This window comes from Medicago sativa, chromosome 2 (assembly GCF_051527215.1).
Source record: "Medicago sativa cultivar Bolivia chromosome 2, Bolivia_mono, whole genome shotgun sequence".
Taxonomy (NCBI): Eukaryota; Viridiplantae; Streptophyta; class Magnoliopsida; order Fabales; family Fabaceae; genus Medicago; species Medicago sativa.
Window position 1 is genome coordinate 81,022,468 of NC_140750.1, and position 15,625 is coordinate 81,038,092.

Sequence of the window (15,625 nt, forward strand, 5' to 3'; positions counted from 1 at the left end):
ATAATGTGTAGTTCTCAAGTAACTTGAGGATCAAGTCACTGACCTCATAGTCAATAGAGAGAAGTAGTGAGCTGTCCATCATAGGAAAAGGACATGAGACATGGTCCCCATTGTTGAGTTCAAACATCTCCACCTCACAGCAAGCACAACTATAGTACAAAGTTGGATCATCAGACACAGAGGGCGACATCTCAATGTTGAGGCTACAAAGGCTTCATTTCAACATTCACACATTTGATTACTCTCTTGTCATAATTTTGAATTTTGATCCTATTTTATTGATGTGTTTAAAGCTCATTATGCGCTAATTTTCCCTTGGTTAGGATGTGTTCATTTTTTATGGATATTTTGATCCTATTTTATTTAGTAATTCGTGTATTGCACGTGTTTATTTCCATACTTTTATTTCGTGTTTGATCAACTTACGGTTAATTTAAGTTTGCTAAATGGATGTCAAGATGGTAGACTAAGATCATCTCCAATGCTCTTATTAAGAGGTAACTTAATAACTATCACACATATATACCACTTATTCCCACCATTTTAATGTTAATGTCTAAGAAGCACTTATTCGCTCCAACCACCCGACTCTTTAAAATTACTAAATTGGTCGCACTAATAGTTTACAATGTATTTTTTTTTTTTAAATATAATGAAAGAAGTTAAATAAAATATGCAATGAAACTCACATTTATGCGAGGGCTTGTCGAAACATTATATCTGAATAACAATTCTTCTTATTTATTTTCAAACGAGAGTAGCTAATAAACTTTACATGGCAAAACATCTCTAATCTTCGATTGGAGTGTGGAGATGCCGTAAAGAATGGACTCATTAATTAGCTTAGGTTATATTGTAAATATGGTAAGGATAATAGTATTTACACGACAACACATCAATTAATCCGTTATTAACCGGTACCCAAGACAGGAAAAGAAAAAAAATAGTAGAAGAAGGCCACAAAAGAGGGAAACTCAAAAATAGTAATCAATGAGACAAAGGTCAAACAACAATTGAGACCCTTGGATTGATCAAAAGGTGACAGAATGTTTGAATTGAAAAAGACCCACCGACGGTACAGTCAATCAATATTTCATGCGTTATTTATTTATTTATTTATTACACTGTCAGTGTAAAAGAAAGAAATGTATCACACGTGTAGCACCAAGCACGTGCTATCATTCAATTTGTCTCAGTCTTCTCTTCTTCCAAGAGTTAGAACCATGTTTCTCTCTCACTCTCATACTCACAGTGTCAACGTCTTCTTCTTTCTTCACTGAACATTGCATCCAACTCAGCAACCACAATCTCTCACAGTGCTGAATTCAACATTCAACTGAACTTCAAGAATCAATCACAGATCTAATTCAATGTAATGCTTCCATTTCTTTATCTAAGATTGAGATTTTTGCTTATTAATAATCAAATTGCTGCTTAGTTTCTTTATTTGCTTGCATGTTCTTTTACTACTTGGTTACTAAAATTTAATTAGTTTCTTTTTGATCAAGCAATAGATCATTGATTTAAAGAATAGAAACAATCTTGAAACACTGATTAAACTATTCTATGATTAGCAAGAAAATAAATTTTGATGTTAAGAATGATACCCACATGGATTAACTTGCTAAATTTTTAATTTTTAATTAAACTGTTGTATGAATAACAAGAAAAGAAATTTTGATGTTATGAAGATAGCCCACATGAATTTACTTGCTAAAGTTTGTTTTTTTAATTACTTGAAGGATTCGGATTGAGAAATTAATAGCTCTTTGATATCAGAAAACTGTTCAAGATTGAAGCATTGTAGGACTATTTTTTAGTGAATTTGGGGAAAGGAATGTGTATTTCTAAAAGGGTCAAGCTTGTTAGTGATATATGAATCATGATTGTTGAGGAAAGGAATATAATGGAGGAAAGCAGCAATAGAGGTGAATTTCAGGCTAGTTTAGCGAAACTATCTTCATTAAGGTCGGGTGGAAGTTTTAAATCAACATTATCAGGAAGATCGTCTCCGCGAAATAATTCTCCTTCGTTTCGAAGACTAAACTCTAGTCGAACGCCGAGGAAAGAAGGAAGAACTTTTGGTGGTTTTCTGTTGTTTCGGAGCAATCGTGTGTTGTTGTGGCTGCTTCTAATTACCCTCTGGGCTTATCTTGGTATTTTTTTTCAGTCCAGGTGGGCACATATTGATAAGAAGGAGGAATTTTCTGGCTTTGGAACCGGGCCAAGAAATACCGGCGTAGATGCTGATCCGAGTCTTCGCCGTGATTTGATTGCTAGTGATGACTCCTTGTCTGTTAATAATGAGACGGTTAGAAATAAAGGAGGGATTGGTAGAACAATAAATGTAGCCTTGGCAAAGAAGGAAAGTGATGATGAGGTTCCTTCTCGTCGTAAAGCAAGCCCAAAGAAGAAGAGCAGGAGATCTTCGAAAGGTAAAGCTCGTGGTAAGAAGAAACCAATTGTGGAAATTAAGAACAATGATATAGAAGAGCAGGAACCAGAAATTCCTCAAACCAATAGTACGTATGGATTACTCGTCGGTCCATTTGGCTCAACAGAAGATAGGATTTTGGAATGGAGTCCTCAGAAACGTTCCGGGACATGTAATAGGAAGGGGGACTTTGCACGCCTTGTTTGGTCGAGAAGATTTATCTTGATATTCCACGAGCTTTCCATGACCGGAGCTCCACTCTCAATGTTGGAATTGGCAACAGAGCTTTTGAGCTGTGGTGCCACTGTTTCAGCTGTTGCACTTAGCAGGAAGGGTGGTTTGATGTCAGAGCTTTCTAGAAGACGAATCAAGGTGCTTGAGGACAAAGCAGATCAAAGCTTCAAAACTGCAATGAAGGCTGATCTTGTAATTGCTGGTTCAGCTGTATGTGCATCATGGATTGGTATGAACAGATTTGTTACATTTCATTATGCATGGTTGTTGTTTTTAGTGTTAGAAAGTCAAATTTTAATAACTCAACATATAAATGCTTTTCAATTCCATCTTTTCCTTCCTCTACTTTTGTATCTTAGACTAAATAAATGCTTTTTCAACCTCACGGTGCCAAATTAATATGCAACATTGAAATTGATCTTGAGCTGTCAACCAGAAAGATATGCTTGTTAGTTTATGCTCAATGATATTGTAGCTACCACAAAAGGAAATATTAAAATAATTTAATATGCTTAGGACGACCTAGTCTTTTGACCGGACATTGCAACATTGCAAAAGGCTTAATTCCACATTATCATACTAGCTCTATAACTATTGGTTTAGGACTTTTACCACAAAAGTATGCCATACTTCAAAACTCAAGTGTCTCAGTAAATGGCACCAACTTTGGATCCTCAACATACCTATATTCCTGCACATATGCACAAACTCCTAACCTTTTAATCATTCAAACCATTAGAAACGAATGAGTTTAATCATACATAGAAGTATGCATATTACATAGCTCACGTAACCTTATACCATTTTCTAGTTCTAACCTTTATATATATCGTGGTAGATTCATAACTGTTGATTATAATTGTAATTGTAATTATTATTATCATTAATTCTTTCCTTTATTGTTTGGTATTGTGTCCATGGATTGTTTAGCTGTTACTGATTTTGCTTCTAATACAGAGGAATTCCGATTATATTTCTCTTGTAAATGTAGTTGTGTCGATTCATTGTAAAGTAATCATTTTCAGATTATTCAAGTATAATTTGTCAGTATGAGTCTGTAATTCCTCTTCTACATGTCTTAATAAAAAAACCTTTGTTTTCTTATGTCTCCAGAACAATATATTGAACGTTTTCCGGCGGGTGCGAGCCAAGTTGCTTGGTGGGTCATGGAAAACCGTAGAGAGTACTTCGACCGTTCAAAGGGTGTCTTGCACAGAGTAAAGATGTTGGTTTTTCTTTCTGAATCACAATCTAAACAATGGCAAAAGTGGTGCGAAGAAGAAAACATAAAACTGAGATACCAACCTGCAACTGTTCCTTTGTCTGTTAATGATGAACTGGCATTTGTAGCCGGCATTCCTTCTACACTTAACACTCCGTCCTTTAGTACTGATAAAATGATTGAGAAAAGGCAGTTGTTGCGAGAATCGGTCCGAAAAGAAATGGGATTAACTGACAATGATATGCTTGTAATATCTCTAAGTAGCATCAACCCCGGAAAGGGCCAGCTATTGCTTCTTGAATCAGCAATCTCAGTAGTAGAACACAAACAATTGCAAGATGATAAGAACATGAAAAAATTATCAAATATAAAGGAAGGCTTGTCTACACGGACTAGAAGACATCGTATGAGAAAATTGTTACCATTGTTGAAAGATGGCAAAGTAGCTCTGAAGGATACCTCAAACAATTCTTTAAGCAGGTTACATTAAACTGGAAGTAAATTATATAACTTATGGTTGTTGTGTCTATTTTTTATTTATTGCACTGATTATGTGAACTTTGACAATCACAGAAGGAAGCAATTGTTGGCTAATAACAAAGCAACAATGCAGCAATCTCTCAAAGTTCTCATTGGTTCTGTTGGATCCAAAAGTAACAAGGTGGATTATGTTAAAAGCCTTCTCAGTTTCTTAGAACAGCATCCAAACACTTCAAAATCAGTTTTGTGGACCCCAGCCACAACACAGGTTGCCTCATTATACTCTGCAGCAGATGTTTATGCCATAAACTCTCAGGTAGGTCGTGTTTATATTATTACTTATAAAGTAATAGTTTAAATTTTTATTCCTTCATATCGATATATGTAATAATGCTTTTATATAGGTATTAATTTGTTTCCTAATTATGAGTATATGCATCCACTTATGAATCTACTTTGCCCTGACATTCACATAGCTCCAAGCAAAGATATTTTAAATGACGAAACTGTTCAATCATGTTGGAAATATTATGTTGTGCTATCAGTTGAGAACTTGAAACTAATGAAATATATTATTTTACTTTTTCTAATTTGGAATCTCGTGATCTTATCTTGAAGACTTGAAGTTTTTACCTTGGTTCTTTTTTTAGAATACCTTCTTGTCTGTATATTCAGTATTCTTTATCAGTAAAGGATAAGATTTACTGGGTAATTTATGAATTTATTGGAATAGTATTGAATGGAAGTTTTGGCATTGTTTTCCATTGAAAATTAAAAAATATTTCATTATTTTACAACTTCACATAATTGTCGAGACTACAAATTCCAGCTGTTACCTACATTTAGAGCTATTACTATAATTACGAAAATATCCTCCAAAATGGGAAACTGTTGCTAACTAACAAAATGGTGAACAGGGACTTGGAGAGACATTTGGACGGGTGACTATAGAAGCAATGGCATTTGGTCTTCCGGTATGACTGCTAGTTTGCTTTCCTCTTGTTTATCTCATGCAAATACTTATTTTATTTGAGTGTCACACTTGGGCTCTTTTTAGACAGACAATTTAGTTAAGCACTTATCAATAAACGCTTATGCATAAGCTACTTCTATAACGAAAGATAAAATTAAACTATTTGTAAACTGTTTTCGTAAGCTATATTGGAAAGCTTGTGGTAGTAAGTTGAAAACGGCTAATGAGCATGTCATAAGCTATCATAAGTTCTTCCAAACAGTCCCACAAGTTCGAATGTTAGTAGATAAACTCAAATGATCCAATCCAAACAGGCCTTTGATCCTTTTGATTATTGTTACTGAAGAAACGCACACATGTTATTTATACCAGCCTAAAACTGAAAGAAAGGCACACTGCCTTCCGATAGTGGTTGCCTCTAAATATATAGATTTTGTTTGTGATTTGTGTATTGTCAGTTGTTCTAAAACTAGGAAAAAGGCTCCTAGATTTATGGCACTAAATTATGTTTTGATACTATGTAAGTGTTGAAAATAATAGTTTTTTTTTTATAATAAAAATACTCGATCCTGAATGTAAATGAATGAGTGATAATAGTTGTGTTCCAATTAATCTTATGGGAGCAGGTTCTCGGAACGGATTCTGGGGGAACGAAGGAGATAGTTGAGAACAATGTTACAGGTCTTCTTCATCCAATTGGACGTGCAGCAGGGAACGATGTCCTTGCACAGAATCTTCTGTATTTGCTTAAAAACCAGTTGGCAAGGAAGCAAATGGGGATAGAAGGCAGGAAAAAGGTGGAGAGAATGTATTTGAAGCAACACATGTATAAGAAATTTGTTGAGGTTATTGTTAGGTGCATGAGAAGCAAATAAACCCTGCAATAATCATTCCTTTTTTTCTTTTTCAATTGAATTTACTCATTCACAATACATAATGTAGTGACTGCTGGTTGTCATAGTGCCAATTTGTGACTAGCTAGCTCTCCTCTATTTTCTTTTATCAGAGGAAATGAATGTCATTATGCATTTCTAAGAAGCAATATTCATTATTGTTTGTTGTACAACAAATCAATTTACTCAACAGAGTACCAAAGTATCAATAGTTTTTCCCCCCTTAAAACTGTTAGTTAGTAGTATTGCTTGAAATGGTGGATGCTTTACAAAATGCATGTAAAATATTAAATTAAAAATTATTAACATAATGGAAGCTATTCCACTAATAATAAAAAATTATTTAGTATTTTAATAAATATTTCCAAATATTTTATTATGTTTAATGCTTTGGTCAAAGAAATTAAGGAATAAAAAAAAGAAAAGTTTTATCTCGTTGAGTTGAGTAGTTAGTAAATGAAAGAGAAATTAATATTGATTTGATTTAGTTTAATATAAAAATATTACTCCTTCCGTTTCAAAATGAGTGTCATTTTAGTAAAATGAATGTCATTTTATCTTTTCAATGCACTATTAATAACTTTTTTTCAATAGTTCTCCTTAATTATTACTATGCGCACTACTTACAAAGTACTCCCTGATTATGACGTACTCCCTCCGTCCCGAAATATAAGCAAAAAACATTCATTTTCTTTGTCCCAAAATATAAGCAAAAAAGACAAAATTTCCTCATACTCCCTCCGTTTCAAAATGAGTGTCGCTTTAGCCAACTGCACATAGATTAAGGAATGGAATAATAATGTCCAAAGTATAAAATGATACTTTGAAAGTTGTGTGGAACTGTGGATAGTAATAATTAAAGGTACTATTGGAAAAAAAGTAATTAATAGTACATTGAAAAGTGAGAATGACATTCATTTTGAAACAAATTATTTTTTCTAAGGCAACACTCATTTTGAAACAGAGGGAGTATTTAATCTTGTTTTTAAAAAAATCATCTTTTTAAAGAAAAACTTTTGTTTATTCTCATAAAATAATGCAAATTACATTTAATTTTCTCTCTCTTTCATTTTCTCCATAACCAATAGCCAATGAAAATTGTTTTTCCATCTTTCTATAAAACTTTTTTCAAAGAAAACACAAAAAACTATACTCTAAATTCTTATGTTTTAGTTTTTTTAATAATTGTGATTTTTTTTTGCTTATAATTTGGGACGGGGAAGTACCACATTTTACTTTAATTTATAATGATGGGAAATGCAACAATAGTTGACAAGGCTATTTTAGTAAAAGTGTCATGTCTACACACAACACTGTTGCATTTATATGTGTGTAACAACCTTAAACAACACTCATTTTAAAATGGATGGAGTAAATCATTTAGAATTCAAATTAAATTAGCAAGAGAGTATATTTAAAATTCCTTGATAAATTTTCCAATACGGAGCCTTTTTTTTTGGATAAAATCTGCCTCTTTGCTGTTTCTTGTTTTTTACTCAACCTCTTTGTTGTTTCTAGAGAATATGTGTCTTCTTGCTACCGCGAATGAGGCAATTTAAAAATGTTGGCACCTTGAACTCATCCATGTTAATTTGGATAATTTCCATAATCACTAATATATATATATATATATATATATATATATATATATATATATATATATATAAAGATGTTCCAAGCAATTGATGGGTAGGATAACATTTGGTTGTGCCACATGAGAGATGATTATACATTTACATGTTCACAAATATAGAACATAGAGTGATTATTAGGCATAGATTGATTAACATATATCTCGAATATATGTTAATAACCCTCTAACTAGCTAGTATTAATAGTTGACAATATTTAACATGTCATCTATTTTGAAATTCATAGATGGCCTCAAGGCAGCATTTCTAATGGTGTTGGTTCAAGTTGCTTATGCTGTGGTTAGCATATTGTATAAATTGGTAGCAAATAATGGAATGAGTTTGTGTGTACTTGTGGCCTATCGATACCTCTTTGCATCAATTTTCATGGTTCCTCTTGCTTATTTTGTTGAGAGGTGCCACTTTAACTGCATTTTACTTACACAAACACAAGTACAGTAATTCATAAGATTCATTAGTCTTTTAGAGCATAACACAATTGATGTCATGTTATGTTTCCACAGGAAGAGCAAGCCAAAGATCACAGCGGAAGTTATTTTTCAAGCATTTCTTTGTGGATTATTTGGGTAAGTTGATTCAATATCATTTTATGTGTATATAATTTTTTTTTATCTTAACATTTGCGTAATTGTAACATGGATCATTCAGGGCAACCTTACAACAAAATTTATACGTTGAAGCAGTGGTTTTGGCAGGTGTAACATATGCTACAGTCATGTACAATTTCATTCCTGGTGCAACCTTTATCTTAGCCGTTTGTTTTGGGTACGTAAGCCTTCATACCATGGACACCTTACCTTACGTTACGTGGGGTGGCACTTTGGTGACATTAATGTCACCGTGCCATTGCATCTGGGCCACACATTGTCATTGCCATTGCATCTGGGCCACACAACACATCTAATGTCACCCAATGTGTGGCCCAGATTTAATGTCACCGTGACATTAATGTCACACAAGTATTTCCCCGTTACGTGACATTGAATGTGTTTACCTCAGCCTCTCTTATACGTTTTATCTTCTATACTTTATACATATTTTAAAAATACACATAAAAAATAATGGACACCGGATTTGACATTAGTAATTTTGATGTCAAAATATTTTTTCCCAACTCTTATTACTTTTTTTTAATTGTTTTTTTAGATTGGAAAGATTGAACATAGGAACATTAACAGGGAAGGCCAAGATAGTTGGCACATTAATGGGAATTAGTGGAGCAATGATTCTCACATTCTATAAAAGTATTGAGATTCACCTATGGTCTACTCATATTAACTTGTTGAAAAATCAACAACCAAAAAATGTATCTGCTGATAACATTTTGGGGTCTTCTCTTGCATTAGGCACATGTATATCATATTCAATATGGTTGATAATTCAGGTAACACCTAATTCACTTCATATAGGATACTACTTTTATATGAATGTGTAAATGTTTTATATATTTACTACCATATATATTTTTGTGATATTATTTATAGGCTAGAATGAGTGAGAAGTTTCCTTGGCATTATACAAGTGCAGCTTTGATGTCAGTGATGGCCTCCATTCAATCAATTATATTTGCTTTATTTAAAGAAAGAGGTGATTGGAATCAATGGAAGCTTGGTTGGGATATCAAACTGTTCACTGCATTTTTTTCGGTACATTGCCTATATCAAAGTGTTTTTTTCCTCCGTTTATCTTCATTAGTCATAATATTTAGAACATTGTTGGGTATTAAGTGTGGGCACCTCTCAAAGTTAAATTCAAATTTTGATTCAGATCGTTGTGAAATTTTTGTTAAACTCAACTATCATTGATTTTATACAGTAAATGCTTTTTTATAATTAATGACAGTTGAGTATAACAAAAATTTCACAACAATCCGAATCACCTAATTTACTAACACTCGTTAGCAAAGTTCCATAAATATAATATAGGAACACTCCTTAGCAAGATCTATTTTAATAACTAATTAATTTATTAGAATTAATTCCCGTGAGCTTAACTCAGTTTGATTTACTAGAATTAATTCCCGTGAGCTTAACTCAGTTGGTAGGGATATTGCATTTTATATGTAGGAGTCGGGGTTCGAACCCCGGACACTCCATTTCTCCACAATTAAATTGTGTGAGCTCTAGCCACTAGACTACTTGACCAAAACAAAAAAAATTACATGAATTAGACATTCAATAATTCAAATAGGGTTAGCAAAGTTCCGTAAATATGATATAGGAACCCTTCTTCATTAAATTGTGTGAGCTCTAGCCACTAGACTACTTGACCAAAACAAAAAAAATTACATGAATTAGACATTCAATAATTCAAATAGGGTTAGCAAAGTTCCGTAAATATGATATAGGAACCCTTCTTCAAAATGCTTTTATTTTTTTGGTGGTGTCCGTGGTTCGAACCCCGAACCTTGCATATTTTATGCATTGTCCTTACCAACTGAGTTAAGCTAAAAATGCTTTTATTGAATCTACACTCAAAAGGAGGTATAAGGAAAGTTTTGTGGTTGTGTAAGAAAGTTAAAAAGGTGAGTGATAATGAGGTCAATGGTTTAATCTTCAACCTAAAGACTAATTATACAAACATTTATCCTTTTTAAAAAAGTAAGTTCACGGTTAAATGTTGAGTAAAATTTTAATTTCTTTAAAATTAACAGAATTTTAAAATTATACTTGAAATCTATGAAGCCCTGATACTTCAAAATGAACGACGTATCGTATCCCCTGCGTATCCTGCACCGATACCTGTTTGATACTTCTCGATACGTATCAGGAGAGTATCCGAAGATTAAATTTTATTTTTTTAAAAAATAATTATCCGATACTTTCCGATACGTATCAGGAGAGTATCCGATAATTATCCTGCACCGATACCTGCCCCGATATTTCCCAATTAATGTTAACTAAAATAACTTAACTCTCGAGTACTGATGTGTTCTTTTTTGAATATAGTGCTTCTTTGTTTGATCAATATAGTATAGCACTAACAATGTTCTTTTTGGATATAGTATAACACTGATGATGCTCTTTTTGGGATATATTGTGTATGTAATAGACTAATCATCACTCTCTTAATCGTCAATATTATTTATATTTATGTTGATGTGCTACGAGCCTATGATTGGTTTCTTTTGTTTGTTAATATATTTGCATATTAAAAAAATGGTTATAATTATATTGTACATTTAATTATATAATTTTTTTTATTAACGTACTCCAGCCGTATCGTATCTTGATTTTTGAAATTTTTCCGTATCGGTGCAGTATTGTATCCGTATCGTATCTCGTATTCGGGCTTCATAGCTTGAAATTGATTTATTTTTTAAGCAAATGTTAAAATGTTCCCTTTTAGTGTATGCCTTATGGAATTGGAAACATGTTAAGGACCTAAAATTGAAACTTTATATTGCATTTTTAAATTAGTGATCCGGCATTTTAAAGAAGGGTTTAATTTGTATAGACCGACAATATAATTTTTTACACATGCATCTAAACAAATCACTCTATAATGTCACTTGTTTAGGATAAATTAAAAATATATCTTTACAAAGCTCTATTTGACATGCCTTAATCGGATGCATGTGTAAAAAGTGTTACATTTTCACTCCAAAAAATTAATTTCTTTCAAGAAAAGATTGGGATTGGCTAGGGCTGGCAATGAACCGAACCAACTCGAAAATAGTTCGAGACTCGATTCGAAAATTGAATCGTTGGACTTGGTTCATGAACCAAATGAGCCGAACTTGAGTTGAAAATTAAGTTCGATAAATAAACGAGTTGAACCTGAGTTAAGTATGGTTCGACTCGTTTGGTTCATGAACCAACTCGATATATATATATATATATATATATATATATATATATATATATATATAATTGTTATTTTGTATATAAAAATATGATATGTAATTTATTACAAGTTTCTTATGTACTATTTTTTATATAAGTTACAACTAATTTGATTAACAAACGAGAGTTATAATAAAAAAGAGAGGAAAAACAAGCTAATTACCTTGTGCAAGCTTTTAAACAAATATGCAGACTAAATAAGTCCCACATCGGACAGTTTTGAAAACATTAGATAGGAAGAGCTTATATAAAGAGAAGTGCATCACAGAAGTGCATCACATATAAAACATATATCAGTGGTATATAAATTAAGCTACAGTAATATATGTAAAGGACTACATCAGTCCAACATGCGCCATAGTTTTATTATTTATTATAATTATATTTATATTTTTGCTCATTTTAAAATAAAAACCTTTGAACTTTAAAATTTGAGCAAACGAGTTGAACCTAACGAGTCGAACCGAGTTGTTCGTGAACTTTAAACGAGCTGAACTCGGGTTAAAAAAAGGTTCGTATCAAACTCGAATCGAGTTTCGAGCTGAACCAATTCTTATCGAGTCGAGCTCAGACAAATTCGACTCGACTTGGCTCATTTCCAGCCCTAGGATTGGCTAATGAATTACTTATTTTTACACATAAGCTAGTGATATTTTTTGTATCAGGGAATTGTGGCCTCAGGAATAGTTTGGGTTCTCATTGCATGGTGTGTACGCATAAGAGGCCCACTTTATGCTTCTGTTTTCAACCCCCTCTTCCTTATTCTAGTGGCTATTGGAGGGTCTCTCCTACTAGATGAAAGACTACATTTGGGAAGGTTCAAACATTTAACTGATATTATTATTAATTTGCTATACCTTTTAGTTTAAATTACTATCATTATTATTGTCCTAAACTTTTTTCTTCAAAATTTCAGTGTAATAGGATCATTATTGATTGTGATTGGTTTATACATTGTCTTGTGGGGTAAAGGTAGAGAATTGAAGAAAATTACAGAGCACACAAGAGGCTCGGTCCAGGTTCAACCATTGGAGATAATTACCACAAAGCTTGTAGATGGTAAAAGCCTTGATATTGATAACAAGAATGACATCAAGTCGAGTCACTAGTGACAGTAAGAGCTACTCCTTCCGGTCTCAAATATAAGAAACAAAAAAAAAATGCACACATATTACGAAAGTGGATTGACCACATTTAAGTCATTATAAAAAGTATTGTTTTTCTAATTTTACCCTTGTCTTGGAGTAGCAAAGACATTAATGAAGTGATTTTAATGAGGGCAAACTTAGAATAGTGGCATTTAATAGGTTCTTTTTACTATACTTTTTCTTATATTTGAGACCATCAATTTTATTTTTTTGTTTCTTACATTTGAAACCGGAGGGAGTATAAAAAAGTAGACCGGAGGGAGTATGTTATTTGTACTCCCTCTGTCTCACAATAATTGTCTCTTTATCTATTTTTCTTTTTCTCAAAATAATTGTCACTTTAGAAAATCAATGCAACATTTATTATTTTTTTTTCCATTATTATACCCTTATTTATTGAATTTCATCCAACTTAACTACTCCACTAACTACAATTAATAAGGGTGTTTTAGTAAATGATACTAATTTTACCATCAAAATCAACACAATTAATCATTTCCTTAATAATCGTGCAATAACTTTAAACGACTATTATTTAGAGACGGAGGGAGTACATCTAAAATTGGACAACCAATGCAACAACCTTTAACTTTGTGAGGAGCACGGAAATCAAAATCAGGCAAAATATCATTAAAAATAGTAAATAAGTTGTTGGTTGTACAATTTGGTTGTTCACATATCATTCCTCTAACTGAAAATTATGTATTGGAACAGTTTTGTCCCCACTTAAAACAATAGAGTACTATATCCGATTTGACTAAAACCAAGTCTATGATAAACAAATTAAATTAAATGTGCAAATATATGAATGATTAATTCTTATCTTGATTTTTTGTTATCCTTGTACTTTATGTCTCTATCAAGAATGTAGTGGAATTTGTTTGCTGACAATTTACTTTACTTGTATAGCATTGTAGGCCAGAAATATTATAAACTTTACTATATGAACCATTATTATGTACACATACACACAACTAGTTCGTAGAATAGGTAAAAATTCTCAAAAATTTAGGGCTAAGTAGCTAACTCAAAGAAAACTAAAATGTTGCTTTATATTTACATTATTAGAAGAAAGAAAATTGATGTTGACACTTATAACAAGGCTGAAACACTAGAAAAAGACTTAAATGCTCATTGGTAGTTAACTGCCGTCGGTTAAAATCCATCGGCAGTTAACTGCTGATGAGGTTATATTGGTAAATTACTAGTGTTTCATAACATTGAGTGAAGTGTGAACAACATTCTTTTAGAAGAAAACTACATTCTAAATCTCCAAAAGGCAGCCAGATTGAATGTGGCCAAGGAAGTTTTCTGGGCTTTCAAGTTTACTCCAAACACCACTCTTTAGGCCCAAAACAAAGCCCATATAAGGTTCCCCAAAACCACCAGACCCAACCAATAAGAGTACACCTTCCCAAGATCCCAAATAAGCAACATTCCTTATCTCGCAAGGTACCTTCGCCACCACCTGCCACGCGTCACCACATCATTACCCTTACCCATGTACATTCTTCTATCTGATTCACAACCATCCACACAAGTCCTTGGACATGTGGCATCATCCAAAAACTCCTCGACCGGACCCTACCCCCACATGGCTACATCAAACTCCTTCGCACTACGTTCAAATCTTCCTTGCATCTCCATACAATACCCGCCAACAACTTTGATCGTGCCAGAGCCATTGTCTCTGGCACAAAACACAACCTTACACTCATCACGCTCCCTCTCCATATTAGGAAGCAGGAACCACATGTCATTTACCACATCATATGCAAATGCTGACTTCAATGCATTCTTCTCCTCATCGTGTCCTCCTACCACATAGACCATTCGTTCATGATCTGATGCACAATAGAAGAATGTGCGAGGCCCACCAGGCATATCGGCCCTGCGTCGCCACTTAGCAGATAAAAAATTACAAATAAATACCGAATTTGAAGCTTTCCAGGAATTCAGGGCCCATCCACCCATAACAACTAGATCATACCCAACACCCGCAATTTGACAAAATAAGGGTAACCCTTCACTTAATTCGGGTCCCATTGGTAACTCGCTCCAAATACCCGTTTTAGTTTCCAATACGTTCAGCTTATAAACCGGGTTCGCCGTAGCCTTTGATAATGAACCGGTTTTACATTTTTCTGAATCCAATTTTGCTTGAACCATGACTAGGATTTTCTGAGCATGACCTGTACTCCTCCGTACACGACGAAACTCCGGCGTCTGAATCTCCGCGCGCCACCCTTTGTTGGCGGAGGCAACCGCCGGAAAGTGTTGGCATGAAACTCGAACCAAACATTCTCTTGCTATGTCTTCTGGTAAACCTAAAATCAACTCCATTGTAGTAGAACAGAACAATTTTGAAAATGAAAAACAAAATAAGTAGTTCACTGTTTTTTTTATGACCCACGAATTGAAAACGATTGAAGTAACAGAAAGTTTGAAACTTGATTGAAGGGTTGTGTTTCTTTTGGTGGATTCAAAGTGTTTAATGAAATGGAAAATTTAAGGTAATTAAGATATAAATAAGAGTGTGAGTATTGGATTTTATAGAATGGAAGGTGAATGTGTGAAGATACAGAATGGAGGATGATGTGTATGTATGGTATTGAATTTTATTGAAAACAAAAGCAGTATGCACATGTAGTTTCAAATAAATTTAAAGTTTATATGCACAAAAAAGAGAGTTGAGAAGTGTGTGGGTGTTCTAGAGGATTTATGAGAAGCGCCAAAGGGCAAAG

At 33.3% G+C, this 15,625-nt stretch overlaps 2 protein-coding genes and 1 pseudogene across 5 annotated transcripts; 2 read left to right on the forward strand and 1 right to left on the reverse strand.

The window, feature by feature from the left end:
• The first annotated feature begins 1,236 nt into the window (after positions 1-1,236).
• On the forward strand, positions 1,237-6,465 carry LOC146951363 (UDP-Glycosyltransferase superfamily protein). 2 transcript variants are annotated; one of them, XM_085747336.1, is made up of 6 exons: positions 1,237-1,372; positions 1,743-2,897; positions 3,782-4,370; positions 4,464-4,686; positions 5,288-5,344; positions 5,970-6,465. In XM_085747336.1, the coding sequence occupies exons 2-6, from the start codon at positions 1,883-1,885 to the stop codon at positions 6,216-6,218; spliced, it is 2,133 nt and encodes a 710-aa protein (XP_085603462.1). In that variant the 5' UTR covers positions 1,237-1,372; positions 1,743-1,882; the 3' UTR covers positions 6,219-6,465. The 2 variants fall into 2 exon arrangements, with proteins under 2 accessions (XP_085603462.1, XP_085603463.1); XM_085747337.1 differs by having other exon boundaries at positions 1,780-2,897.
• A 1,417-nt stretch (positions 6,466-7,882) lies between these two features.
• On the forward strand, positions 7,883-13,259 carry LOC146951364 (WAT1-related protein At1g25270-like). 3 transcript variants are annotated; one of them, XM_085747338.1, is made up of 7 exons: positions 7,883-8,283; positions 8,392-8,454; positions 8,537-8,653; positions 9,035-9,272; positions 9,373-9,534; positions 12,399-12,550; positions 12,650-13,259. In XM_085747338.1, exons 1-7 carry the CDS (start codon positions 8,090-8,092, stop codon positions 12,840-12,842), a joined length of 1,119 nt encoding a protein of 372 aa, XP_085603464.1. In that variant the 5' UTR covers positions 7,883-8,089; the 3' UTR covers positions 12,843-13,259. The 3 variants fall into 3 exon arrangements, with proteins under 3 accessions (XP_085603464.1, XP_085603465.1, XP_085603466.1); XM_085747339.1 differs by having other exon boundaries at positions 7,913-8,283; positions 12,706-13,101; XM_085747340.1 differs by lacking the exons at positions 12,399-12,550; positions 12,650-13,259 and adding an exon at positions 10,893-11,098 and having other exon boundaries at positions 7,913-8,283.
• A 647-nt stretch (positions 13,260-13,906) lies between these two features.
• On the reverse strand, positions 13,907-15,388 carry LOC146951365 (F-box/kelch-repeat protein At1g80440 pseudogene; annotated as a pseudogene).
• Positions 15,389-15,625: the final 237 nt, after the last annotated feature.

What these genes read in the sequence shown, in the direction of transcription:
- LOC146951363 (XM_085747336.1), top strand. Translation starts at nt 1,883, where the DNA reads ATGATTGTTGAGGAAAGGAATATAATGGAGGAAAGCAGCAATAGAGGT. An exon ending in TGTATGTGCATCATGGATTG is followed by an intron (nt 2,898 to 3,781) that starts GTATGAACAGAT and finishes TTATGTCTCCAG; the next exon opens with AACAATATATTGAACGTTTT. An exon ending in TTTATGCCATAAACTCTCAG is followed by an intron (nt 4,687 to 5,287) that starts GTAGGTCGTGTT and finishes AATGGTGAACAG; the next exon opens with GGACTTGGAGAGACATTTGG.
- LOC146951364 (XM_085747338.1), top strand. Translation starts at nt 8,090, where the DNA reads ATGTCATCTATTTTGAAATTCATAGATGGCCTCAAGGCAGCATTTCTA. An exon ending in ATCTTAGCCGTTTGTTTTGG is followed by an intron (nt 8,654 to 9,034) that starts GTACGTAAGCCT and finishes TTGTTTTTTTAG; the next exon opens with ATTGGAAAGATTGAACATAG. An exon ending in TGTTCACTGCATTTTTTTCG is followed by an intron (nt 9,535 to 12,398) that starts GTACATTGCCTA and finishes TTTTTGTATCAG; the next exon opens with GGAATTGTGGCCTCAGGAAT.